Source organism: Quercus suber, unplaced genomic scaffold, assembly GCF_002906115.3.
Source record: "Quercus suber isolate HL8 unplaced genomic scaffold, Cork oak 2.0 scaffold_261, whole genome shotgun sequence".
In the NCBI taxonomy this organism is placed as follows: Eukaryota; Viridiplantae; Streptophyta; class Magnoliopsida; order Fagales; family Fagaceae; genus Quercus; species Quercus suber.
This window is the reverse complement of record NW_027069717.1, coordinates 211658-239647: the sequence shown is the minus strand read 5'-3', so window position 1 is coordinate 239647 and position 27990 is coordinate 211658. Positions and strand designations below refer to the sequence as shown.

Genomic DNA, 27990 nt, shown 5'->3' with positions numbered 1-27990 from the left:
AATAACTGAAATTTAAAATGGAAACCAATCATACACATGGTAAGTAGTGATTGGTGGAATATAGAGTGGAACACAAAAAGTAGTACAGAAGATTTGCATTCCGCTTTGGCTCACTATCTAGTTAGTATTGCCAAGTCAACAACTTGGATGATAAACTAGCTCTTGGAGAGGTGATTTTAGGACTTTAAATAGAGACAATTTTATGAAAAATGTTATTTTTCTAATTGGATAAAATTTAATTACAGTACTTTAGGTGCAGTACATTAGTTTGCCCACTTAAATTCATTCATGTAATTGTAATGTGTCTAAAAGGGGAAACAAAATTTAGGAACATCTTTTTATACGTTGTATCTATCAATTGCAATAAAAACTATGCTCTCTTAAAATTAAAAAAAAAAAAAAAAAAAATTCAAAGTCAACTATGTGTTTTGTTAGTCAATGATACATTTCTCTATATTTAATATACTATACTATCTTTGGAACTGAACCATCTAAAAGGAACCTAAAGATAGCATCTTCAAACTGCAGTGTATTTTATTTTTTGGTTGAAGGAGTGGGAGGAGCGATGAAGCAGCGAGAGTTGACGGTGGCATTGTGCATAATATGGGCAGTGAGCCTTCTTTATGGCGAGATGTTTGCATATTGGGTGCCATCTCTCTGGGCCTGTTCCTGGCCTCATCATCATCTCAACTCCAAATCCACGGTACTAGTTCAACTACTACTTCTATCACTTTTCTTTCTTTCTCTGTGTTGTATTGTAAATGGGCAAGTCGAAAAAGAACGCCCCGAATTTGTTTTTATCTGATCTGAGTTAAACCCATCTAGCTAGTTGCTATTTATGTTTAATTTGTAATCTTAAAACGACATAACATGGATCTGAAGCGTTGTAGCTACATGCCTTTTTGGTGTGGGATCTCTATTTGGTTGTATCTCTCTCCTCTTGAGACATATGAAATGGGAAGAAGGGGGAGCAAGATTCAAGAAACTCTGTTTCCATGGATAAATTAGGAAATCTGGCCTCTGTTATTTTGGAATATGTATTTATATATATATATATATTTTGAAGTTTAAGAGCATCCATAATGTGTCCCACTTCCTTAAATTTCATTGAAGAGTTTAATTTCCAATCTTGGCACAAGTAACGCACTCTACACCAGGAAACGTTAATTAATTTAAAAAAAAAAATTTATTAATGGGCTTAGTTAATAAGTCTGTTTGCCCAAGCATGCCCAATTTCCATTCCAAGTTTTCCGATTATGGGTAGGACTAAAAATTTTATACTAAAGCAAATAAGATACAAATATGGGTCAATTATGACAAGAGCCTTGGAGCTTAGTGATATTGCATGTTCTCCTTTATAAGGAGAACTAGGGACTGTGTTGTAACCTTGTGCTGCAATGCCCTCAAGTCACATGGGCTACTAAGTTGGTTGAGGAGGTGCTAGTCACATTTGCACTATAACTCAAAAGGACTAGTAAATTTACAATTAGAGCTCAATTTTTTAATTGCTTATATTAGAGTTCGATCAAGTAAACACTCGATATGGGATTCTATGCACAGCTGTACAACACATATTTACCCAATCAATCCACATAATTCGGGGTATCACAATGTTGTTGTACCCCTGAGCCACATGGTGTTACTGGGTTGTCTTTAATACCATTTGTCATGACTTGAGGAAGTGATAGCCACATTTGTGCTATCCCTAAAAGGCTAGTCAAAGTACAATTAGGGCTCCTTGTAATCACTTGGATTACTTATGGCATGTTTGGATGTTTAAAAAAGGAGGGGGAGTAGAGTAGAGGGAGGGAGAGTAATGCAATTACCTTGTTTGAAAGTTTTTTAAAGAATGAGGGGGAGGGGTTTGGAGGAGTTTGGAGGGGTTTGGACTCCCTCTAGCCCTCCAATTTTAATTCCCCCAAATTGGAGAAATTTGGAGGGGGAGTAAAGGACATAAACTATTGACCAAGTAAATTACCTAATTTATCCTTATTATATTAACAAAATTATACAAGGGGAAGGGCTAATTACTCCCTTCCCCCTTACTAATTTTAAAAACATCCAAATAAGGTGGAGGTGAATCATTCTCCTCTACTCTCCTCCCCACTACTCCCCTTCCCTCTACTCCTCTCTACTCTCCTCCCTCTCTAAACTTCCAAACAAGCCATTAGTTTCACCTAGAAAACATCCAATTTGGGACTCAACACTCACCTGCTTACCACACACTTATCCAATCAATCCACATAATTTGGTATCACAGATGCGTTGACTATATTTTAATCATTAAGCAATGGAAGGAAGATATTTTATTCATTTATAAGGGATGACAAAATTCTTTCTTTGAGTCTTTCCTCTGGGGGCTTCTTTTTGCTAACTCTATTAAGAAATGCTAGTAAAAATTTACGTTTTGGATAAGAATCTTTGATCTAATATCTTAATATTCTTCATCAAGTGAGACTGCAACCCTATCCTTCAAATATGAACGTGAACATCTAAATTATACATATATGAATACATAAGTACATAACATATAAGCAATGGCATACAGGTATGTTTTGGGTTAGGTCTGCCAAAATACTAACACTCTTTCTACTTGCAAGGTCAGATGGACGAAGTAGGATATTCTACTGACTATGCAAAAGTTGTTGTTCTTACTGATCCACAGGTGAATGTTTTCTATCCTTGCAAATTTACATACATTTGTGTGTAGAGATACAGACACACATTTACGCGTGCATGCGTGCAAACACACACACGCGCCTATTTGATTGTAGATTTTTTAATCTGTCTTTTAGAATAATTCTTCAATGTAATTTCTTAGGAGTAGTTTGTGTACACATCTTTGTCCATGATGGATCTCCTCATCAATAAAAGCGACCATTTTCAAAAAAGAAAAAACACATATATTGATGTGAAAGGGAGAGTGGCTTCATCATTCATTAATCTCTTATTAGTCCTACAAGTACTTTTAAAGTCTGAAATTTTATTTCTCCCTTCAACTTGACAGGAATAAAAGAAGTATTTCAAATTTCTTGAGTTACATTAATGTTATTGATCATCCTGCGATGCACGAGAGAACCATTATATGAAAACCAGATTGGACTGCCTTGTTTAATCAGCTGAAATGTGAACTGGTACAATTGATTCCCTTAAATGTTCTATCAACTGCACTGGTCGGTTCACTGGTTCAACCAGTAAACCAATGAACTGGTTCCAATTTTATTCCAAAAAATATAAAAATTCATATATTTTAAAATTTCCCCAAATGCTTTAGTAATTCTTGTATTCTTTTAGTCTCATGAAGGTAACAAATATATTCGTTATAATTGGCATCAAATAATTTATTTATTCATTTGGTATAGTTAATGGCACTTCTAATTGTATTAAATTTTAATAAATATAATATTAAGTCATCATTTCAGTTGGGGGTTGATATGGTGAAGTGCTCACGTTTTCGGTTCACTTATGGGTTTGCTTTTTAGAATATTGATGTCAATTGCTTGTCTGCTTATCAACACACACGTGTAAGTACGTTTATCTTATTCTTGTACATTATATCCTAATGTATATTTGTTACCATTAACAGCTTATGGATAAAACCTCACTGGGTCTTGCTCCAAAATCTCTTGCTCTTGAGATTGCACAATTCTATGCCGATTTGTTCATGCGCAGAGCCTTTTTCTCATCTATCGTGCCTTTCAAACCTGATGTAATTTTGTTTTTGGGTGATTATTTTGATGGGGGACCTTATTTGTCGGATGAAGAGTAAGATTTGGAATTTTTTTTGTGTCTATTTGAAAATTAAATTGGCTCCATACTTAAATAAGATATCATTTAGATAAATTACCTTAGGAGATGATTTTACTATTCAACGTTCAAAATTCATCTAGAGGGTTATAACAAAAATAGGGCAAAGAACATGAGATTTTTTGGTGGTTTGAATACCTGCTTTGGACTTTTATGATAACGAGTTTATTGGACATGTAGTTTATTGTTTGTACACTTATGCATAGTGTTTCTGTTGGAATAAATTATTCTACGAATATTAAGTACTCTGCAAATTGCTTTAATTTGCTTATTCTTCCTTTTCTTTATGCCCAAACATTGACTTGGTATTTGCTGGCCTCATTGTATTTACACAAATATTTGTTTTTAAGATATTTCTTTATCTTAGAGTGGCAGAGTTTTTATGCTATTTCCTGCAACATTTGATGTTAGTTTTCTGATATGGAATGCCCTTAACATTCTTTGGTTGATTAGATGGCAGGAATCTTTAAGCCGCTTTAAGCACATATTTGGTCTGAATGCACAAGGAAGATATAAAAATATCCCAGTTTATTACCTTCCTGGAAACCATGATATTGGCTATGCAAGTCTTCACTATCAAAGGCCAGAGGTATTTTTAGTGGGTTATCACTAGGCATAGACTGCTCTATTTTCTATAACTAAGCAAGCATTCATCTAGTGTGCTCGTGTGAATTATAAAAGTAGATCCCCACAATACAAAAGATCTAGATTGAGAATGTGACTGCAATGGGATCTGATTTAGTATGAAGAGATTTGACGGCATATGGAAAAGTAGATTTTCATCAATGGGGTAGTACGTAAAATTAATCTTGCAGTATGACTCTTGGTTTCATTTAACAAGTACTATATATATCTCTTTATCATGAATTGAAGTTGGCCTGTGTGTCCCATTCATGTATAATTGTGTCTCATATGTTGATAATTTCTGGTAGGGATTTCTGGAACTCAATCACTATGTGGCTATCTACAAATTTTGCATTTGAGTTTGTCTATGTAGTTTGGTTCAAAGATTTGATGAGCTCCATTGTATTTATTATGTTCTCTTAATTATTATAATAGAAACTATCACAAGTTCTGAAAGATATCAATGCACTTGCTGGTAATGCCAACACTTTATTAAAAAATGGTTTCCTTTTTGTTTATTTGTGTTTACTATTACGCATATACAGGTTATCAAGCGCTATGAAAACGAATTTGGGATGAGAAACTACCAATTTACAGTTGGAAAAGTGGATTTTATTGCTATTGATGCCCAAACTCTTGATGATAAACGAAGAAGCGGTTAGTGATTTGTCAAAAGTCATATTTCTACTGTTTTGTCCCCATAAATTTTGATTTAAAAAATGTTATGAGATTAGCATAATGATATAATTTTAGTCTATGGAAGTGTAGATAGTTTTAAAATGGTCTTATTATCTTCCCAATCAATTTTAATAGTGTCAAATATAAGCTATTAGATAATAAGAATTATGATTTGCTAAATGATTTTGTAAATAGATTGAAGTTTTCAAATATGAACTTGTATTTGGATTTTAATGCTTTGCTACATGAGTATGTAAATATATCTAACTCTAAGTATTTGCAAAGAAAATGAGAAAAGATTATACATTTATGGCCCAAAAAAAAAAAAAAAAAAAATTCAAGATGCTTCTTGGCTGATCTTCATATTTGTATGGAGCTGTTACGTTCTTGTAACTCCGTTTTTAGTTTACATTTTAGATCCAATAATGGTTGCAAGTTGTCATATTTTCAAAACATTGTTGCATAGGTAGAGTGTGCTTGATTTTTTTTTTTTTTTTTTTTGGGATGACGTAGGAGAATTTCACTTAGATTACTTGCAAATTGCAAAGCATACTGTATAACAATTTTCACTGTTAATCAAACTTCTATGGGTAACTAATGCTAGAACCAGTTACCGGGTAATCCAAGGGCTTTTCACTTCTAACGGGTTAAGCAATTTATCCTCATGCCTAGGAGGCATGCTTGAAAACAGACATTTATTGTAAACAATTTTACAACCCTGGTGCAACATGGGTCCCTCAGTTATGTTGTTGTCCCCATAAATTTTGATTTAAAAATATTATGAGATTATCATAACAATAATAGTTTTAGTCTATGGAAGTGTAGATAGTTTTGAAATGGTCTTATTATCTTCCCAATTAATTTTAATAGTGTCAAATATTTGGACTTGCAAAAATGGAAGAATGTTGGAAACTTTGGACTTGCCTGTCCAAATCTTATAAGAGTAAACTACCTTGGAATTGAAACTCTTTTTCTACTTCTCCCACCAACGCCCTCTCTGCACTATAGTAGGAACCAAAAACGAAAAGAAAAGAAAATAGTGTGGGTGTGTGCATTTGTTTTTAAAAATTCCTCTCATATTGATGTGTCAATGGTTTTGCAAAATGTCCCATTCATCAGTGACACGTACTCTTTTTTTCTATCACTATAAACCTTGATGTGTAAATGGGCACATCTAATAGTCTTGCTGCAGAAAGAGAATATTATTAATCTAATGTTGCATGGTTCTTCCCCACCCCCTTAATGTTATCAGTTTAAGTATGCTTAGCACTGACTAGAATGTTACCTATGCATTTGTTCAATCAATCTTCTTCCTTCTTTATTCATATTCTCTTCCTATTCTTTTATTTCTTATTTTTTATTTTTCCTGATTTAAAAAAAAGAAAAAAAAAATCACAAAGTTGATCTTCTGCCATACTGAAACTCATAGGATAATAGATTTTGGACATGTAGGACACTGGTTTCAATGAGTGTCTTTCTGACTGGTTTATTTGGCTGGTTTGAGAGTTGGTCTGAAAATGAATTTGTGCTCAAAATATATGTTTTAAACATTGAATGGGATTGGTTATCTCAAGACTAGACATATCAAGATGCCTATTTGGTATTTCCCTTGCATATTTCAGGTAAATACACATTCGTCGACTGCGTGAAATTTAAAGTCTTTTTATCACCGTGCCTGTTGTTGATCACACTATTAGCATAGTACTTAGCATAGTATGCCAAAGTATGATTTGATTAATAAGCTCTTAAAAATGGCATTGGAACCTTGTGTAACTGGGCATTCTGCTTTATATTGCATGCAGAATAATAATGTGATTATGACAATATTAGATATGTTTGTAGTATTTCTTTTACTCCTTAAGCTATTTAAGTACTAAGGGAAATGAAAATATAATTTTACAGGGCGTCCACAAGAAGATTTGGCTTCCCTAACATGGAATTTTGTCAAGAATGTCTCCATGGGTATGTAAATGATATTGACTTATCCTTTTTTATTGATAAGTTGGAATTTCCAATATAGAATTAAATCATATATATTTTGATATTTTGTAGATGTTCAATTGAATCCAAGGGTTTTAATGACCCATATTCCGTTGTACCGGCAGGATTGGACTTCTTGTGGTCCACACCGTGGTTCCCCAGTCATCAACCAGGTATTGTTTTGTCACATTTGGAGTAAGAAGTCTCAGTGAAATTTACTCTTCACTAATAGTTATTGTTATTGTTAGTGTTGTTGATAAAACATACGTAGGGTTATTTCCAATTAATCCTTACTTAAAACATATTATTGATATATATAGGTTTACATGAGTTTACTGTTTTGCCCCTAGCTTTATACCCATAACACTCCCCCTCAAGCTGGAGAGTATTTATCATACAATCCAAGCTTGTTACATAATAAACTCAAACGAGTTTTACATAGAGCTTTAGTAAACATATCAACAATTTGCACTCTTGTAGAAACATATGGAGTAGCAATTAAACCATCTTCTACTTTCTCCTGAGTAATATGACAATCTACTTCTATATGCTTGGTTCGCTCATGGAATACAAAATTGGAGGCAATGTAAATTGCTACTTGATTATCACAATGCGTAGTCATAGGCATCTTCACAACAAATCTTAATTCCTCAAGTAAACGCTTAATCCACATAAGCTCACATGATGTGTGTGCCATGGCTCTATACTCAGCCTCTGCACTAGATCTAGCAACAACAGTTTGTTTTTGTTACTTCTCCAAGTAATCAGGTTTCCTCCCAGAAAAGTACAATACCCAGTAGAGGATTTTCTATCTGACGGTGATCTAGCCCAATCAGCATTAGTGTAGGCTTCTACTCGTAGGTGACCATTGGCTTTATACAAAAGACCATGGCCTGGATGTGTTTTAAGATACCTCACAATCTAAATAACTACCTCCCAATATGGAAGGTGAGGATCTTTCATAGACTAGCTAAAAACACTAACTTGCAAATGATATATCTGGGCGAGTAATTGTGAGATAATTCAGTTTGCCAACCAAACGACGATATCTCTCAAGATTAGATAACAGCTCCCCCTGATCTTGATACAATTTGACAGTAGGATCGATAGGAGTCTCCATTGGTTTAGATCCTAACACGCCAGTTTCTTCCAAAATATCCAACACATACTTCCTTTGTAATAAACTAATGCCTTCTTTAGATTGTGCTACCTCAATACCCAAGAAATAACGAAGTTTACCTAGATCCTTAGTTTGAAAGGAATTTTGAAGGTATCTTTCAAATCATCAATACCCTTCTTGTTATCACCAGTAATTATAATATCATCAACCTATACTATCAACAAAATCTTTCCTCTTGCAAAGGTACGATACGAGAAAACATAGAGTGATCTGAGTGGCAACGTTGCAATCCAAACTTTAACACTTCTTCACTGAATTTACTAAACCAAGCTCTGGGAGATTGTTTAAGACCAAGATGACCTTATGCAACCTACACACTTTTTTAGACTCCCCTTGAGCAACAAACCTAAGTGGTTGCTCCATATACATCTCTTCCTTCAAATTGCCATTCAAGAAGGCATTTTTAACATCTAACTAAAATAATGGCCAGCACAAATTAGCAGCCAAGGAGATCAAAATCCGGACAGAAGAAATTTTAGCAACAGGTGATAATGTCCTGGCATAGTCGACATCGTATGTCTGGATATACCCTTTGGCAACCAAGTGAGGCTTCAAACGCTCAATAGAACCATTAGGAAAATATTTCATAGTATACACCCAACAACAACAAACAATAGTTTTCCCTAGAGGACGAGTAACTAAAAACCAAGTAGCATTTTTAGACAGGGCAAACATATCTACCTCCATAGTAGACTTCCAATCAGAGATGGACATAGCCTCTTGACAGACTTAGGAACAACAGTAGAATTCAAGGATGTGGTAAAAGCATGGAGAGATGAAGACAAGTGACCATAAGAGACAAATTGAGAGATAGGATGAGAGGTACAAGAACGCTTACCTTTGCGCAAAGCAATTGGAACAGAGTCAGGATCAGGAGGCGGATCACTAGGTGGGGAAGAAGTCTGTGTTGGAGGTTTCTGCTGACGACGATACACCTGGAGTGGTTTTTGAGGAGATTTAGTGGGAGACACATGTGGTAGGAGAGGAAGACAAGGAGGAGAACTGTCACTAGCAATCGAAGGAGAGAAATAAGATTGAGATTCATCAAATGTGACATCAGCACTAATGAAATGACGACGAAGAGTAGGTGAGTAACATCGGTTTCCCTTTTGAGTATGAGAATACCCAAGAAAAACATATTTAATGGATCAAGGATCAAGTTTGTTACTTCTTGGACCTAAGATATGAACATAGCACACAACTAGAAATATTAGGAGGTAGATGAAGCAAAGGTGCATCAAGAGAGAGCACAATATAAGGGATCTGATCACCTAAAACAGTGGAAGACATATGATTAATCAGGTGACAGGTAGTGAGAACAGCATCACTCCAATAAGATTTGGGAATGCGCATATGAAGCTTTAAGACACGAGTGACTTCTAACAAATGATGCATTTTGTGTTTAGCAAACCATTTTGTTGTGGAGTATGAGGACATGAAGGTTGGTGAATTATACCATGATCATAAAAAAATTGAGACAAAGATGTATGAAAATATTCATGAGCATTATCTGACCGAAAAATATGAAGTGAAGCATTAAATTGAGTCTTTATTTCCATATAAAATGATTTGAAGATTGAGTACAATTTAGACATTTCTTTCATAAGATAAAGATAGGTGACTTTAGAATAATTATCGACAAAAGTGACAAAATATCTAAATCCTAACAATGAGGGAGCGTTTATTGGACCCCAAATATCATAATGAACTAAATGAAAAGGACTACTAACATGACTCTCATGCCTAGAGGCAAAAGGTACCCTATGGTGTTTACCCAACTGATATGCTTCACATTGTAAGGACTCAATTTGACGACACGACGGAACTAATGACTTCAAATTTTGGAGAGATGGATGACCAAGGTGACAATGATGTTGAGGAGGCGAGATAGACAAATGAGAAGCCACTAAAGTGGAAGAACCATGCCAATCCAGGTAATAAAGTCCACCAATTTCATGCCCTCCACCAATAATCTTCCCTGTCTTGAGATCCTGAAAGATAAAATGAGTGGATAAAAAAATGGCAACGCAATTCAAAAGCTTAGTAAGCTAGCTAATTGACAAAAGATTAAAATTAAAATTAGGAATATATAGGACAGAAGAGAGAGAAAGATTAGGATTGAGATTGGCAGTGCCCAAACCAGAAACTGTAGTGGTTGAGTCATCTGCCAATGTAACATTAGGAAGACTACTAGATTGCTCAAGGTTTGAGAGTAAGCCTGAGGTACCTGTCATATGATCATTAGCACCTGAGTCAATGACCCAAGGGTCCTGAGTGGCAAGACAAGCAATGGAAGTACATTGTTGGGCCAAAGTAGCAATAGAATCAGACCCAACAGGGTTGGAATGCAGAGACAAAAGGCGATTGTACTCTTCTTCAGGAATAGAGACTACTCTAAATATTGGTGGAAGTGACTGTGAAGGCGGTTCTTCAACTTGAAAACTAGCTTGGTGAGCCAAAGGTTTACCATACAACTCCTAACAAAATTCTACTGTATGATTCTCACCATGACAATAAGTGAATTTACGAAGACCACGTCCTCTACCACGACCCCCTTGTTCACTTCCATGACCCCCTTGGTCACGACCTCCATGGCCTCGGCCCCCACGACCTCCACCTCCATCTCCACCTCCACGACCACCTCTATTACTCCTCATATAAGTGGCAAATGAAGATTTATCATTAGAAGGTAATGCATCAATACTGGAGGAAGAGACAGTACTAGAGTCAGATAATGTGGCCTGTCGAAGTCTACTAGAAATTTCACTCAATGAAGAGAGGTCTGGACTTGCTAAAATTTGTGATTTTACCAGATTCAAACTTTTAGGCAATCCAAAGAGGAAGCGAGCAACATGCATAGAATCTTGTTGTTTCTTCAAAGTTTTAACATCAAAGGAGATGAGTTGATAAATATTGAGTTCTTCACATACACTCTTAAACTTGTTATAATTGTCCTCCAAAGACAAATCACTCAAGCTCAAAGAGAAATAATTTTGATGAAGATCATAAATCCGCTTCAAATTGTTAACACCAGAGTAAAGTTCCTTGGCTTGTTCCCAAACAAGTTTAGCAGTTGGTAAGAAAACCAAACTATAGCTAGTCTTAGACTCCATGCAATTCCACGAGCAACTCCTAATTTGTGCATCTTCGGCTCTCCAAACAGCATAGTTAGAGTCCGTAGACACAGGGGGTTCTTCAATCACATAATCGAATTTCTTTCTACCAAGAAGAAACACTTCAACTGCTTGAGCCCATTGTCCATAATTACTCCCATCAAGGCGAGTGGAGGTAATTGAAAGCATATCAGGAGATAACATAAAATGCTGTTGAGCAGCACCTTTCAAATCCATAACAAAAGAAACTTAGGTAAAAGAACCAACAAACAGTGAATAAAATAAAGCCAATGGACCGTGGAGAGCTACTAAACCAGAGAATCAACAATACAATTAAACAAACTCAACCATCAATACTCAACAATCCCAGCAACCATCGAGAACAGCCAACAACCAACAACCATTAGCAACCAGAAAAAAAAGAAGCTTATAAACTCATAATAGGCAGAGAAAAAGATACACCAGAGAAAAAATAACAGAGCCCTAGACTGACAAATCCAGCGGCGGAGTGAGGATAGAAGCGACGGCTGGTGGCTAGTATGTGTTGCTGGAGGGAGGCGACCTGAACCGGGACTGAATCTCAGTCAAGTGATGGCGATATGGTGCCGTGAGACCAATGAGTCAGTCGTCTGAGGTTGTAGTGTTGATCGGCGTCAACGATGAAGGTGACCGGCAGCGGAAAAGGGATGGGCTGTGGCAGGTGGGGTTAACGGTGGTGGCTATGGCTCTGATTCCATGTTGTTGATAAAACATATGTAGGGTTATTTCCAATTAACCCTTACATGAAACATATTATTGATATATATAGGTATACATGAGTTTACTGTTTTGCCCCTAGCTTTATAGCCATAATAAGTAAACATAGTTGTAAAAACGTGAATTGTAGAATGATCTTTTAACGCTTTAAAATTAAGGCATAATTATTATAAATTTGGAACATATTCAACTAATGACTAATTTAATCTTTACTTATGTAATAATATTTAACAAATTTGATAAATAATTCAATTTAGAATATATCTTTAATATCTGCATTAAAATTGGTCAAACTCAAAAGTGATAATACATGATAAATAAGCCAAAATAATAATATTTTTTTTCTCATCATTTGGCCTAATCAATTTCAACTCCATAGTCCAAGTTAATGTTATCATCATTTTCATCAATTTGCAAAATAATTTCTTCATTGACATCTTTTGGTCCATTTTCTTCATCATTTCAAACATCTACTATCTCTTCTTGTTCTTCTATTTCATATGTAATGGTCTGATATGCATACGATTCGTACAATATGCATCTATGTATTGTACGATTTATGAGCATCGTCAATGTCTCTATGATACAATACTTTTATGGTTCATACGATAATAACAACTATGATTAGTAAAATTTTTGTGGAAACTACAGTGATAGGGTAAAAAGTTCTACCAATTTTTACTCCACTTATAGTCGCTGTTAGTAAAATTTTTTTGGCATTATAGTAAATATCATTATAATATCATAGCTTCAAGATTGAAATGCTGATATATTCCTGTTGGTTCTTGACCTTATAATATGAGTCTGATTTTTCATGTCCAGCGGGTCTCGCGTGCTGTTGATAGTCAAGAAGTAACGTAAGATTCTTGTCTCGCTTCTCTGAAATGGACACAATAAGAATTATTTGAAGTTGTAAAGTTGGGTATTCATAATTGAGGAGTGCCACTTGATGGTTGGCCCAATAATACAGGTACCAAAATTATGTCTTTGAAGAGTCATCAAACCGCCTGCTGGAATTAATAAAGCCTGTAAGTTCCCTTCCCCCTCCTTGTTGCGTATTGGACATAATGAGACAGAGGTGGGATGGATACACTTGCCAAACCTCTCCTTGATGCCCCCTGTGCATGTTTATTTCTGCCAGCTCCATGTTGGCCCAAGCGTGTCAGGCCCATTCCTGGAAAGTTTCAAAGTACTTTCTGTGTTTTGGAACAATTCAGATGACTCCATCATTGAAATGTCATTGCTATTGGATTGACTGGAAAGGACAAATTATATAAGACAAAAGAAGAAGAAAAGATTAAGAAAGAAGATATATAGCAGAAAAACAATTTTTTGAAAAAAAAAAGGAGACATTTAGGGGAGATAATTTCACTTCTACTTATAAAAAAACTTTTGCTTATACTGTGAGGCCATTTCAGGTACTCATTTTATCTGGTCACGATCATGATCAGTGCACAGTCAGCCACAACTCAAAATTTGGGCCCATAAAAGAGGCAAGTATTGATGTTTAATCTTTTGTTATTTTTACCCATGGTATGACATTTATTTGATGATACTATGCAGCAAACTGTAGGGACCATAAGTTGGCAGATGGGAAACTTATACCCATCTTTCATGCTATTATCTGCTAGTAACTTTACACTTCCAAATGCATCCCATCCAGAAGAAGCAATCTCAACTCATCTGTGCTTTCTTCCAATGCAAACACACATCTACATATGGTAACTCTGAGTTGACTTGAGAGTAATAAATACATAATAGAACTTGTCAGTAGACATTTGTTCTTAAGTCTCAGTTGCTGAAAATGTCAGGTATCTTACACTATTTGTTCTGACCCTTCTTGCCCTCCTTCTTTGGCCTACAAGTGGCTTGAGTGTTTGGAACCATTGTAGCAATTTAATAGTAAGTTGCAACATTTTTGGAGGTGGAACAAAGGAGAAAAATGAAGATGAGAACTGCGAATATGAAATGATTTGGGATGCAGAAGGATCGATGCATCTTGTGAAGAAAGCTTTGAATGACCCTATTGCTAATTTAAGTGAAAGGGGTCTGGTAGAAAGGTGCTTTCTGCTCTACTTTCTTATAATTTTTGGTAGAAATATATATTGCACATGGTAGGCACTCAAATTATGTCATTTGATTGTATGTTATAAAGGATCTATAATGCCCGTTTGGCTTTATGGTAGAAAGTAGAGCTTTAATTGAAAAGCACTGTGGTGTTTTGAGTGTTTGTCAAATTAAAGTGAATAGTGCATTTAAGTTTTTGATTTGCATGAACAGTGAATTATAGAGTTTGTTTGGTTAGGTGTTTTGGGAACCTAAAAGTACGTTTTAAAACCCAAAACTCCATTTCGCAACAACATTTCCTCAAATTTTTTTACAGACGCCTATTTTAAACCCAAAACACTGTTTAGCAACAGCTTACCCAAACACACCGGTAGACCTTTTTCCTAAAAGCTCCAAATTTCCTAAGATCTGTTTTCAGCTTTATGGACCTCTTAAAGAGCTTCTCCAGTGGGTTCCTAGACATTCCAATTTTCAGACATACCCTATAGTCCCCCTAAGTTAAACTTAGGTAGTTATTAACTTATTTGTATAACCATTCTTTGTATTTGCCTTTTCATTTTAAAATGTCTGACTTTTTGTAGCAGGGGTAATGCTGTAATGCGGCCAACAGCTAAGAAACATATCTCTCAGGATATAGAAGCCTCTATGAATGTGGACTCGGGTGCAGATGTTGATTCTATGTTAAAAATGACATCTAGAACAAGCAAATCAAAGACAAAGATTGCGATTCAGAGATTGGTGCGGACATCCCGAATGCTTACTATCATTGCTGCAGTGAATCTTCCTCTCTACATGATGTTACTTTTTAAGGATTGGATTGACTAATGAAATCAGCACAAAATTTTTTTTGTTCTTGTTCTTTATATAGTTGCCTCTTGAGTCTTGATAGCACGTGAAATTTATTAGCTTAAAATTTTTGAATCCCACTTGTGCTCTTTTATTTATTGTCATTGAAATATTGGTGTCATTTTATATCATCCACCGAATTATTTCGTGCTATTGATTCGGGTGATAATTTTTTTTTCTTTGATAGTCTTTTGCAAGACATGTTATTGATGTCTATATCCCTTTTCCACTCATTCCAAAAACTAATTTGGACGTTATTTTTTTTTTTGTCTCCATTTTCATGAAGCTAATCTTTAAGCAAGGTAGCCGCTAAGACACTAAAGGCTTTGTGTGAATAATGGAAAACATAGTTAAGATGAAATATGATATGAACTGCTGGTTGTAATAGACCAGACTTTCGTGCTAGTTCTCCGCTATGATCTTCCTAGCTGGTTATCTATTTATTATTACCATTATTATATATTATTTAATCTAGGAGCTTTTATTTTTTTTGAGAAACCAGACCCAAGAATCAGTATTATTGCAGCAAGAAAAAATTATGGAGTCACGTGTGACTAAGGGAGCTATATCAGCAGGCGAGGAACCAATCCATACCTGTAGCTCATTGCCAGAAACAGCTTTTCTGTCTAAGAAATGGGCAACAGTATTGTCTATGTGTTTAACATGAGAGAAAATACTAGAATGAAAACTTGCATCTATCATAAGAACATCTAGTATTTCATGACCATACTCTGGATTCATTGAATCCCTAGCGACGATAGTCTTGATAATAACCTCAGCATCGCCTTCCACAGAGCACTCCAAGATACCCAACTCTTTAGCAAAGAAAAGAGCCCTTCTGCATGCCGTAGCTTCAACTACAGCCGGGGGATGAAGGAAGAGGAACCCGTTCTTTCATAGCACTGAGCACACCACCTGTGGAGTCTCGGATAACAATCCCAAGACTAGCAGCACCCTGAGAATTGAAAGTAGCCCCATCGAAATTTACTTTTACACGAGGGTGGATGGGAGGAATCCATCTAGGAGCTTGATGTGCCATATTTGCACTTTTTACTGGTGAGTGGGATTAATGGTCCGATCTTTTGGTGGGAAATATTCTTAATTTAAATAAATAAACTATTTTATTACTATTTTAACTAAAGTGCCATGCCAGACCCATAGCTATGTTCCTTTACACTAATTGATTGATTGTTCCTTTAACTATAGTGCTATGCTAAACCCATAGCTATTTTAAATTAGGGCTCTTCTTCAATTAATTGATTGTTCCTATGTTGGAGTCCTTAGTCCTTCAATTAAAACTCAAATGAACTGTTCATCAAAAAAAAAAAAAAAAACTCAAATGAATTGGCTTAACAGTTGGTGTGGGATCTGGGAAAATGAAATTTCCCCTTTCCCTTTCTCGGCTATTTCTTGCTCCTTCGAATCCAACCTACTTTCATCTTTGTCCCTTCGTCTCTTGCCTTTTTCTCCTAATTTGCCTGTCTCTTGGCTCTATCTCTCTTCACCAAACCAAATCATGTTTGTCCAAATTCTAACAGTTCGATGATGAGTATGTTTTAATCACATTTAGTGGAGTTTTGCTTCTTAGGTAGCATGATTGTGTCATTCCAAACTCTTTGTTTCATCACGAGACCTAGAGTCAAAGAACGAGACAAAATATAAGAGGCATCACTCAAGGGTTTAGCAGGATTGCTACCGAAAAAGAGAAGGCCAAATAGCACAATTTAAGCAAAATTTTATGAAAAAAACATCTTGACAAAGTTATTTAGTCATGTAACATATTTTTGGAACTCGAGTTCCTAGCGCTTAAGTGGAGTCCATACTTTTTCAAACTCAAGTTTGAGTTGGAACTTGAACTTGAGTTTCAAAAATGTGCTATATAACTAAATAATTTTGTCAGGATGCGTTTCTCTTAAATTTTGCTAAAATTGTGCTATTTGGCAAATTTTGCCGACAAGAGAATGTCTTGGTCAAGTTTATGATTAGCAATGAGGCCCTCACAAAATTTTCTAATAGATGATTAGAAGAAGAAGAAAGTTGGCGAGAGAAAGTCTTGGAGCGTGCCATTGAAGAACAAAGGAAATTGAGATTAGTTGCAAACTTTCAGAGTAAGAACAAGATGCAATGAAACAAGCGGCAATGGAAATTGGTGAAGTAAAAAAGAAAGTAGTTTTTGAATTTGAAATAGACAAAAAACCGCCAAATCGATCGTTATTATTAAATTAAGTTTCGGTGGCACAAACAAATGATTGGCCTAGAAATACGCCAAAGCATAATAACCATCAAGGCATTAATTAAGTATAAATAGAAGTCTTAATCAACATAAAAGGACACCACGAATGAGACAAACAAACCAGAGAATTTACTCATTGGGTAATAATAATAAGACATTCTTTATTCAGTATATTTGCTATTTGTGATTGTGACACCAAAACAAAACATGTGCTAGGCTGCTAGTAAGTCAATTGTGCAGTCAGTGATAGCCTTAGCCTGTGTTGTGTGCGAAAGCGAATGGGCACAAGCACAAAACCTTAACACAACTGCATTGCATGCATTGTGGACAAGCCTTGTAGCAGTCCGAAACTCCATTAGGGCAGGCTCCTACAATGTAATCAACTGTTGCCCTTCCTTCTGATCGTTTTTGCGGAAGTAATATAAAACAAAATTTATATTTTCATTTAAAGATTGTTATACCACACAATTATAAATTCTAAATAAACAAAATTGCATACCTTTTTTAACAACCCAACTGTGTTGCCTCCCAAGGTATTCACGGCTCTCTTTCTCTATTTCTTTTTGAGTTTTCAGAAGACTCCTAGTATCACTCAGTAGTTCTAATGGCCAACCATTGATATGATATTTTAAAATCTTATTTTTATTTAAGACTTCTAAAACCCAAGAGAGAGATTGGACGTGGGATCTTTAGGGATCCTAATCTTCAGCTGTAGGATTCATCAATAACTTTTTTGAACGTTATTGACTTATCTTGAAACTCTTTCAAAATTATTTCTTAATTTTCTCAACCATATCAAGAAAATATTTGAACTTCTACAGATTGCAATAATATCCATCGACACATTGCAATTGACCCCCGAAGATTAGAGAATTACAAAGGAGGGCCCATTACTTACAATTTTATATCTATGTCCTTCCACCATACTATTCCCATAAGCCACTAGGACTAAATTAATATCACTATCATGTCCCTAGCTTATGTGACCCTTAATTTCTTGATTTCATAATTTCTATTGGACTACAAAATATCTTTAAAAAACTCTTTAAATATATATATATATATACACAATATTATATATATGAAAAACATTTTTGAAAAATGTCACCGGCCAGTTTTGTTTTGAGTCCAACTTCAATATGAAAATCAACTGAATATACTATTTTCTTTAGAGACTGGTGGATTCATTATTGAGCATTTATATATTTTACTCATTACACACATAACCCAACGTGTTTGTATATAGCTTTTAAAATTGGCATCACCAGTTGACATTGTCAAAGTTATGTGCATAATAAATAAATATACACAAACCCCTCATGTTTGAGGACAATAAAAAAATTGTGATAGAACAACCTTTTATTTAACAGTGATCACTCCATAAGGTGTCCTTGATTGGGTCCAATTCAGTGTATGTACTTGTTACATTACACCCACTTGTCTGCTTAAAGTCACTACCTCAATGATGGAGTAAATCATCCTATCATATAGCAGCACAACAAGTGTAGGCTTCAGTGGTAATATTCAATTAATATTCACAACCTAGAACAATTTAATAATCTATGAAAAATCATTACTCCTTGTCTTTGGTTCCTTAACCATTAACATGATTTTTCTACAAAGGTGACATCACATGCCACATTTAAACAATGAAATATACCTATAAAAATTATAAATGTGAAAATAAAATTTTATTATCAAATAAAAATGCATAGTATTGTTTTTGAGGGCACATAATTCTAACAATCTCCCACTTGCACTCAAAACCAATCATACATGTATCTAATACCCATTGCTTCCAAATGTTTCTCAAACACCTTTTGAGACAATGCCTTTGTGAGTGGATCTGCAACATTATTGGCAGAGGCAATCTTTGTTATTGCTACATCACCTCTATGTATGATATCACGTATCAAGTGATATTTACGTGTAATATGTTTTGTCCTTTGATAAGCCCTTGGTTCTACTGCGTTTGCAACAGACCCACTATTGTCACAATAGATAGTAATGGGTGACTTAATAGAAGGAACAACTTCAAGTTCTTGAATGAACTTGCGAATCCACACAGCTTCCTTTGCAGCTTCACTTACAGCTATATACTCTGTTTTTGTAGTAGAGTTTGCAGTAGTATCTTGCTTGCAACTTCTCCAACTTATTACTCCCTTGCCAAGAGTGAACACAAATCCAGAAATTGATTTTCTATCATCAATATTAGATTGAAAATCTGAATTTGTATACCCTTGGACAGTCAAATCCTCACCACCAAACACCAAGAAATAATGTTTGGTCCTATTTAAATATATGAGGATATGTTTCACTGCTGTCCTATGCTCAGAACCTGGATTGGATTGATATCTACTCACAATGCTCACTGCATAACAAATGTTTGGCCTAGTGCAAAGCATTACGTACACGAGACTTCCTACAGCTGAAGCATAAGGACAATTTCTCATTTTCTCTCTCCCTTCTTGTGTTTTAGGACACATTTGATAAGAGAGATGAACTCCATGTCTAAAAGGTGAAAACCCTTTCTTGGAATCTTGCATGCTAAACCTAGCCAATATCTTGTCAATATAGTTAACCTGTGAAAGTCCCAAAAACCTGTTCTTTCAGTCTCTAAACAATTTGATTCCGAGTATATAGGACGCTTCACCAAGATCTTTCATTGCAAAGTGACTAGATAACCATACTTTTATAGATGGCATTGCTCCTATATCATTGCCAATGAGTAGTATGTCATCTACATAAAGAACTAAAAATGTAATAGTTTTCCCACTAACCTTTTTGTAAACACAAGGTTCATCCATATTTTGTGAGAAACCAAACGATTTGATTGCCTCATCAAAACGGATGTTCCAATTGTGTGATCCTTACTTTAGGCTGTATATAAATCTCATCAACTTGCACACTTTTGATTCTTGACCATGAGATATGAAACCTTCTGGCTGGTCCATAAAAATTTCTTCTCGAATGTGTCCATTCAAGAGAGCTGATTTTACATCCATTTGCCATATCTCATAATCATAATGTGCAACAATTGACAATAGAATCCTTATGGACTTTAGCATGGCTACTAGCAAAAAGGTTTCCTCATAATCAATTCCAGCCTTTTGATTATACCCTTTTGCCACTAGCCTAGCTTTATAGGTCTCCACCTTACCACTAGGTCCTATCTTCCTTTTGTAGACCCATTTACAACCAATAGGCTTAATACCTTTTGGTTTGTCTACTAAGGTCCAGGCCTGGTTGGTATACATTAAGTCTATCTCTGATTCCATGACCCTTTTCCAATTTTCAACATCCTTATCAGTCATTGCTTCTTGATAAGTAAAAGGATCATTATCATGCTCCTCTGACTCCATTAGATAAATCTCATTTAACAAAGTGAGTCTAACTGGAGGCTTGATAGTCCTTTTGCTACGTCAAGTCTCTTGTATATTGCTTGGTTCAGTAGGCACTATTACTTGCTCTTCATTATTCTCATTCAACTCTGCCATTGGGTTATCAGTTTGTTCATCAAGAGAAACTTTTGCTCTACTTTCATTTAAGCTATAATCTTCCTCAAGAAAAATAGCATTCCTGCTCACAAACACCTTTTGCTCACTAGGATTGTAAAAATAGAAACCAGTAGACATCTTGGGATAGCCAACAAATAAACATCTATCTCTCCTTAGTCCTAGCTTATCCATATTAGACTTTCTAACATGTGCTAGACAACCCCATATCTTTAAGTGATTTAGACTTGGTTTCTTACCAGTCCATAACTCATATGGGGTATTAGGAACTGATTTGGTAAGGACTCTATTTAATAAATAAACAGAAATCTCCAAAGCATAACCCCAAAATGAAATTGGCAACTCTGACATGCTCATCATAGAATGAACCATATCTAATAAGGTTCTATTTCTTCTTTTAGCTACACCATTATGTTGAGGTGTGGCAGGGGGAGTTAATTGAGAAATAATCCCATTTTCTTTTAGATATTCCTTAAATTGATCCAAGAGGTATTCTCCTCCTTTATTAGAGCGAAGAACTTTTATGCATTTTCCAGCTTGTTTCTCAACCTCATTACGAAATTCTTTGAACTTTTCAAAGGATTCAGATTTATGTTTCATTAGGTACAAATAACCATACCTAGAATAATCATCAATAAAAGTAATGAAGTAATGGAAACCACCTCTTGCCATGTGATTCATAGGACCACAAACATCAGTGTGTATTAATTCTAATACATCAATGGCTCTAGCTCCCTTTTCTGTAAAGGGACTTTTGGTCATTTTCCCTTGTAAGCAAGGCTCACAAATTGGATAAGGCTCTACCTTTAAAAGATTCAATGGTCCATCCCTTACCAATCTATTGATTTGGTCAATATTGATATGACCAAGCCGCCACAAATAGGTAGGATTAACATCTTTTTTTCTTTTAAGAGATAACACACTAGCAGCAATATCATTCTCAACACAATTAATAGAATTATCAATAGAACTTAAAAAATAAAGACCATCTTGTAAAATGCCAGAAGTTACAAATTTATTATTAAACTTAACAACAAGTTTAGAAGTAAAAAGAAATGAATATCCTGAACAACCAAGTTTTGAAACTGAAACTAAATTTCTTTGCACTTCTGGCACATATAAGCAATCATCTAAGACAAGAGTTCTACTAGAAGATAATTCTAAATAAAAGGTTCCAATAGTAGTGGCTGCAACAATTGCACCAGTCCCATCTTTAGGATCACCTCCCCTTCATTTAACCTTTGGGTCTCCTTGAACCCCTGCAACATATTGCAAATGTGTGAGATTGTACTAGAAAATGCACACCAAGAATCAAATGGACCATCCATTAAATTTGTTTCAATAACGAGCAAATTAGGCATACCTTCTGCAGGTTTGTCATTCTTCAAAAAAGCCAAATAATGGTGACAGTTTCTCTTCCAATGACTAGGTTTACCGTAGTGGAAACAATTCCCTTTTGCTTTCTTTTTCTTAGTGTCCTTATTAACTTTGTCACCTTGAGCCTTATTGAATGACTGAGACCCTTTTCTCTTAAATTTTTTACCCTTAGGCTTTAACTTAAGAGAAGTATCAGATTTTTCAGCCAACATTACAATAGGCTTTTCTTTCTTGATGAGATCCTCAACTGCTTTCAACATATTAAGTAGCTCTGACAATGTCACTTCCATCTTATTCATGTTATAGTTCATGATAAATTCATTAAAAGAATTAGGTAAAGATGCTAGGATCGCATCAACTTGGGTCTCACTATCAATTTCTGCACCAAGCATATCCAGTTCGTTGATGAAAGAAATCATCTTCAGGACATGTTCCCGAACTGGAGTTTTTTCTAGCATTTTGGTGGACATGAGATTTTTCATAGCAGTTGGTCATGCACTTCTGCTGCTTTGTTCGCCAAACATCTCTTTGAGATGCAGCATCATATCTTGTGCTGTAACTAGGCCTTGGCATTGTTTTTGCAACGCATTGGTCATAGAGGCCATTATGTAGCATTTAGCCATTTCATTAGCCTCATGCCACTTATTAAATGCATCTCTCTACTCCTCAACGGCATCAACTAAAGCAAGTTTTGGTGCCTTAGTATTAAGGACATGAGCTATATTATTAGCAGTGAGAACAATGATTAAGTTCCTTTTCCAATCTACATAGTTTGGTCTAGACAATTGATTTTCATCCAAAATCTTAGCTAAGGGATTAAAATTGGTCATAATGAATCTGCAAAATAATATAAAATAATATTTTCACATACATATATCCATCATGTTTAGGTTTTTGAATAACTAATGGTACCTCCCACAAGAACAAAATATCATAGATTCCCAGAACAGAATATAACAATTATATTCATAAATAGTTCAAAGTGGGCATCGGGAACTCTTACCTAGCATGCTCCAATAATTTCTTTTGAAATATACTGTACACACCATATAAAGGCAAATAGATACTATTCATCATGATTTCTGATGGGGAAAGACAAGTGTAGCTCGTCCTTGGGTTGTCATCCACAGAATGCAGGTTACCACAATAGTTGGGCCTGCCCCTACTCGTCCATTGTATCGTTCATGGGTTGTCTTAATCTTTTATGAAAGTCTCGTCTGGACTAAGGAAAGTCATCTAGATATGGACGACCCTTCAAAACTTGGGAATACTTCTAAATGTAAGATTTATCTACAAGAGCTTATGAATCAGACCATGTGTAACCATTTTAATATATGAGTAAGATCCTGATTTATCGCTATAACTTCCTACCAAGTACTTAACTTCCAATGATAGTTATAGAAAATGAGAGTAGATATCTTAACTTCTATAGTGGTGGTAATAGTCAAGTTTGAACCTTTAGACTTCCACAAATGTGGGAGAAGTTACAAGACAAGTAACCACTCCAAAGCACACTATATAAACACTTATCCTGATCAAACGAAAGTAAGTTCCACTATTCCCCAAAAAAAGAAGTTGGAGTTCTTGAGTTTAAAAGAGAGAAACTAACTTAAGTATCGGAGGGTTCTTGGTCGGTCCACCCGATCTCCTTTGATTTTGTTTCATTCTTCTTTTTAGGCCTTCCAAGAGATTACTAGCCTTTTGAAATCCGAAACATTCAATCTACTGATTTTCTGTGCATCATCAGTTAGCGCCATCCGTAGGGAGATTAATTGTGTTTTGCAGTTCATCTTTCTCCGACAAAAGGCTGTATGGTTCAAACAAGATCAAGGGCCACTAGGAGAGTAGGGACGCCTCTAGCAATCCCCACTGTGATCGACAGTCAGTGCCTATCATACAACCGCCTTCCATCCAACATGTACAGTCCACGGTAGCTGCCATGGCGGAATTAACCCATCAGAATCAAGAGTTCACTAGGGAGATTGGTCTAAGGAGGCAACGCCATGAAAGATACATGGAAGGACAAGCCCAGAGTCAAGAAGATAGAGGAGGAAACGCTGAGCTCAAATACCAGTTAAGGGGTGATGCTTCACGAAGGGTGCCACACTTGGAAAGAGAAATGGATCAGATGAGAAAGGTCATGGACGAGATGAGGGAGAACATGAGAAAGGAGAATCCTATAGATGATTTAGTTCATTGAACAAACTCCCCTTTCACGGCTTCCATCAACAGTCACCCCTTGCCACCTAAGTTCAAGATGCCTTCCTTGGACTCATATGATGGAACGTGCGACCCTTTTGATCATATTGCTACTTTCAAGACTACGATGCACCTTCAAGGGGTTCCATATTAGATTATGTGTAGGGCCTTCCCTACTACCTTTAAAGGGCCAGCACGAGTATGGTTCAGCAAGATACTTTCGAATACTTTGAGTTCTTTTGAAGAATCGAGTAAGCTGTTTGTCAATAATTTTATCGGGGGACAAAGGCATAAACGTTCCTCGTCTAGCCTATTAACCATAGAGTAAGGGGAAAATGAAAGCTTGCGGTCCTTCATTACTCGTTTCAACAGGGAAGCCCTGACAGTGGACGAGATGGATGACAAGTTGTTATTGGCGGCCTTCCATAATGGAGTTTACTTTGATTTATTCATCCATAAGCTTTATGAGCAAGAGCCTTAAACCATGGCTAAACTCGTCCGTTCGGCCCAAAACTTCATGAATGTAGAAGACGTAATTATAGCTATGAAGAGGAAGAGAGCTGAGCAAATGGAAGCAGATCTCCCGTGCCATCCTGAGCAGGGTCCTTGTCCAAAGAAGGCATGGACGAGAGAGAAGAAAGATTGAGACAACAAGAAGGAAAGCTCTTTGGCATAGAGTTAGCAATACACGCCCTTGAACATGCCACTTGAACAAGTGCTTATGCAAATCAAGGATGATCCTTCCTTGAAGTGGCCAGAAAAAATAAAGGGAGATCCCAACAAGCGCAATAGGAACAAGCATTGCCGCTTCCACAGAGACCATGGGCATGATACAGATGTGTGTTTTGATCTGAAGTAGTAGATAGAAAATCATAAGGCAAGAAAAATTGAGAAATTTTCTTGGATGAGATCATAAAGACGAGAAGTTGAAGGGAAAGCTAGAAGAGCTGTCACGACCCCCACTTGGAGAAATAAGAGTCATCATAGGAAGGACCTCGATAGGAAAATCTTCCAAGTAAAGGAAGACGTACCTGAAGGTAGTGCAAAACGTCCAACTTTCAAGATGATCCCTAAGGATGTGGGTAATGGACGAGCAAGCCATTACATTCACAGACAAAGATGTTGAAAGGGTTCCCATATAACGACGCGATCATCATTACTTTGCTTATTGTTGATTATATGACCAGAAGGGTGTTGGTGGACAATGGGAGTTCGGCGGACATCTTATATTACCCTGCTTTCCAGCAAATAAGGCTTGGACGAGATCAACTTTTTCTAGTCAATTCACCCTTGGTAGGATTTGGAGGAATGAAAGTGCAGCCCGTGGGTACCATTACGTTACTCGTGGTGGTAGGAGCATATCTACAACAGATAACCAAAGAAGTAAATTTTCTTGTTGTGGACTGTTCATCATCATACAATGCCATCATTGAAAGACCAACTTTAAATAGTTAGAAGGCAGTAACATCTACCTACCACCTGTCAGTCAAATTCCCTATGGAGTACGAGATATGGCAAGTGCAAGGAGATCAGTTAGCAGCAAGAGAGTGTTATATGGCCATGTTGACTATGGATGAATAGGTTCAAACAATGAGCATTGAGGAAAGAAGAGTTATTGTAGAGCCCATCGAAGTGCTAGAAGATATTCCTTTGAACAAGAATAACCGTGAGAAGTATACAAGGGTTGGAACAAGTATGGAAAGGAAGATGAAGCAAGACCTTGTCCAGTTCTTAAAGAAGAGCATTGATGTATTTGCATGGAGTTATGAAGACATACCAAGTATCGACCCTAGTGTTATCACCCATCGTCTAAATGTATATCCTTCCTCAAAGCCCATCCATCAAAAGAAAAGAGCTTTTGCTCCTGAACGAGATAATGCAATCAAGGAAGAAGTCCAAAAGTTGACCACGACGAAATTTATCCGACAAGTTTATTACTTGGATTGGTTGTCTAATGTGGTGATGGTCAGGAAGGCTAATGGCAAGTGGAGAATGTACGTGGACTTCGATTTAAACAAGGCTTGCCCTAAGGATAGCTAACCATTGCCATGCATTGACCAGCTAGTGGACTCAACTGCAGGTCATAAATTGCTAAGTTTCATGGATGCTTTCTCAGGTTACAATCAAATAAGGATGGGCGAGGTGGATCAAAAGAAGACATCTTTCGTCACCAGTCAAGGTTTGTTTTGCTATAAGGTGATGCCCTTTAGTTTGAAAAACGTGGGGCAACTTATCAAAGGCTGGTTAAGGCGTTACTTTTAGGTTCATGTCATTAATTTCTTGACAGATCATCCACTGAAGAAGGCAATGAAAAAGTTGGAAGCCGTAGGACGACTAATCCAATGGGCCATAGAAATTAGCGAGTTTGATGTCAGGTACCAACCAAGAAATGCGATAAAGGCACAGGTATTGGCGGATTTCATTACAGAGTTCAGTCCTAATCAAGGTGAGCTAAACAAGGTGGATGAAGTACATAGGTGGGTAGTCAATATGGATGGCTTGTCCACGTTATATGCAGGAGGAACTAGAGTTATACTCAATCCCCGGAAGGAGACAAGTTGAAATACACAGCCCGTCTACAATACCAAACCACCAATAATGAAGCTGAATATGAATCTCTCTTTAAAGGATTGGAATTGGCTAAGTCTTTAAGGGTGGAGTCAGTAATCGTCCAAGGGGATTCTCAGTTGATCATCAATCAAGTGAATGGAATGTATGAAGCTAAAGAAAATCGGATAAAGAATCATCTAAACAAGGTAAAACAGCTTGTCAAAAAATTTAAAGAAGCCAGTTTTGTTTAACTCTCGAGGGAGGAAAGCATGGAAGCAGATGCTTTGGCAAAAGTAGCTTTAGCAGGGGGAGCCATGGACGAGTGTGATAAAGTCCAATATATGCCAAGCATAGATCTTCTAGAGGTACAACAAATTGAAGGAGAAGAAAATTGGATGACTCTAATAGTCTTCTATTTCAAGGATGGAAAGCTTCTAGAGGATAAGGACGAGGCGACGAAGTTGAGGATTAGAGCTGCCAAGTATGTCCTCATAGACGAGGTGTTGTATAAACGAGGTTTTTCTCAGCCTTACTTAAGGTGTTTAGCCCCAGATGAGTCGAACTATGTATTGAGGGAGGATCATGAAGGAGCATACGAAAACCACTCAGGAGAAAATCACTAGTCCATAAGGTCATCCGTGCAGGTTACTATTGGCCAATAATTCAAGCAAATGCTAAGGCTTATGTCAAGGTGTGTGACTCGTGCCAACGCTTTAGCAACGTCCCTAGACAACTGTCAGAGTATCTCACCTTGATGATGGCCCCATGGCACTTTGCGCAATGGGGATTAGATATCTTGGGCCCCTTTCCATTTGGAACCAAGCAGATGAAGTTTTTAGTAGTAGGGATTGATTACTTCATTAAGTGGGTGGAAGATGAACCTCTAACAAAGATCATACAGCAGAATGTCAAGAACTTCATTTGGAAGAACATTATATGCAGGTTTAGGGTGCCTAGGGTATTGATATCAGACAATGGACAACAATTTGACAACATGCTTTTCAAAGACTTCTGCGAGCACTTTGGAATCAAGAATCATTATTCCTCACCCTCCCACCCGCAAGC

General features: G+C 36.4%; 1 protein-coding gene across 4 annotated transcripts; it reads left to right on the top strand.

Moving 5' to 3' along the window:
• The first annotated feature begins 474 nt into the window (after positions 1-474).
• Positions 475-15131, top strand: LOC111985638 (uncharacterized protein C630.12). Of its 4 annotated transcripts, none has more exons than XM_024017287.2 (13): positions 475-703; positions 2606-2665; positions 3587-3765; positions 4261-4396; positions 4977-5088; positions 7012-7071; positions 7162-7262; positions 12961-12995; positions 13109-13166; positions 13557-13631; positions 13702-13859; positions 13950-14198; positions 14787-15131. In XM_024017287.2, the coding sequence occupies exons 1-13, from the start codon at positions 566-568 to the stop codon at positions 15028-15030; spliced, it is 1605 nt and encodes a 534-aa protein (XP_023873055.1). In that variant the 5' UTR covers positions 475-565; the 3' UTR covers positions 15031-15131. The 4 variants fall into 4 exon arrangements, with proteins under 4 accessions (XP_023873055.1, XP_023873057.1, XP_023873058.1 ...); XM_024017289.2 differs by having other exon boundaries at positions 476-703; positions 14790-15131; XM_024017290.2 differs by having other exon boundaries at positions 483-703; positions 2601-2665.
• Positions 15132-27990: the final 12859 nt, after the last annotated feature.

Excerpts from the sequence above, each read along its gene's own strand:
- LOC111985638 (XM_024017287.2), top strand. The coding sequence starts at position 566 with ATGAAGCAGCGAGAGTTGACGGTGGCATTGTGCATAATATGGGCAGTG. Across the intron at positions 4,397-4,976 it reads TTCACTATCAAAGGCCAGAG|GTTATCAAGCGCTATGAAAA; the intron begins GTATTTTTAGTG and ends ACGCATATACAG. Across the intron at positions 13,860-13,949 it reads CAAACACACATCTACATATG|GTATCTTACACTATTTGTTC; the intron begins GTAACTCTGAGT and ends TGAAAATGTCAG.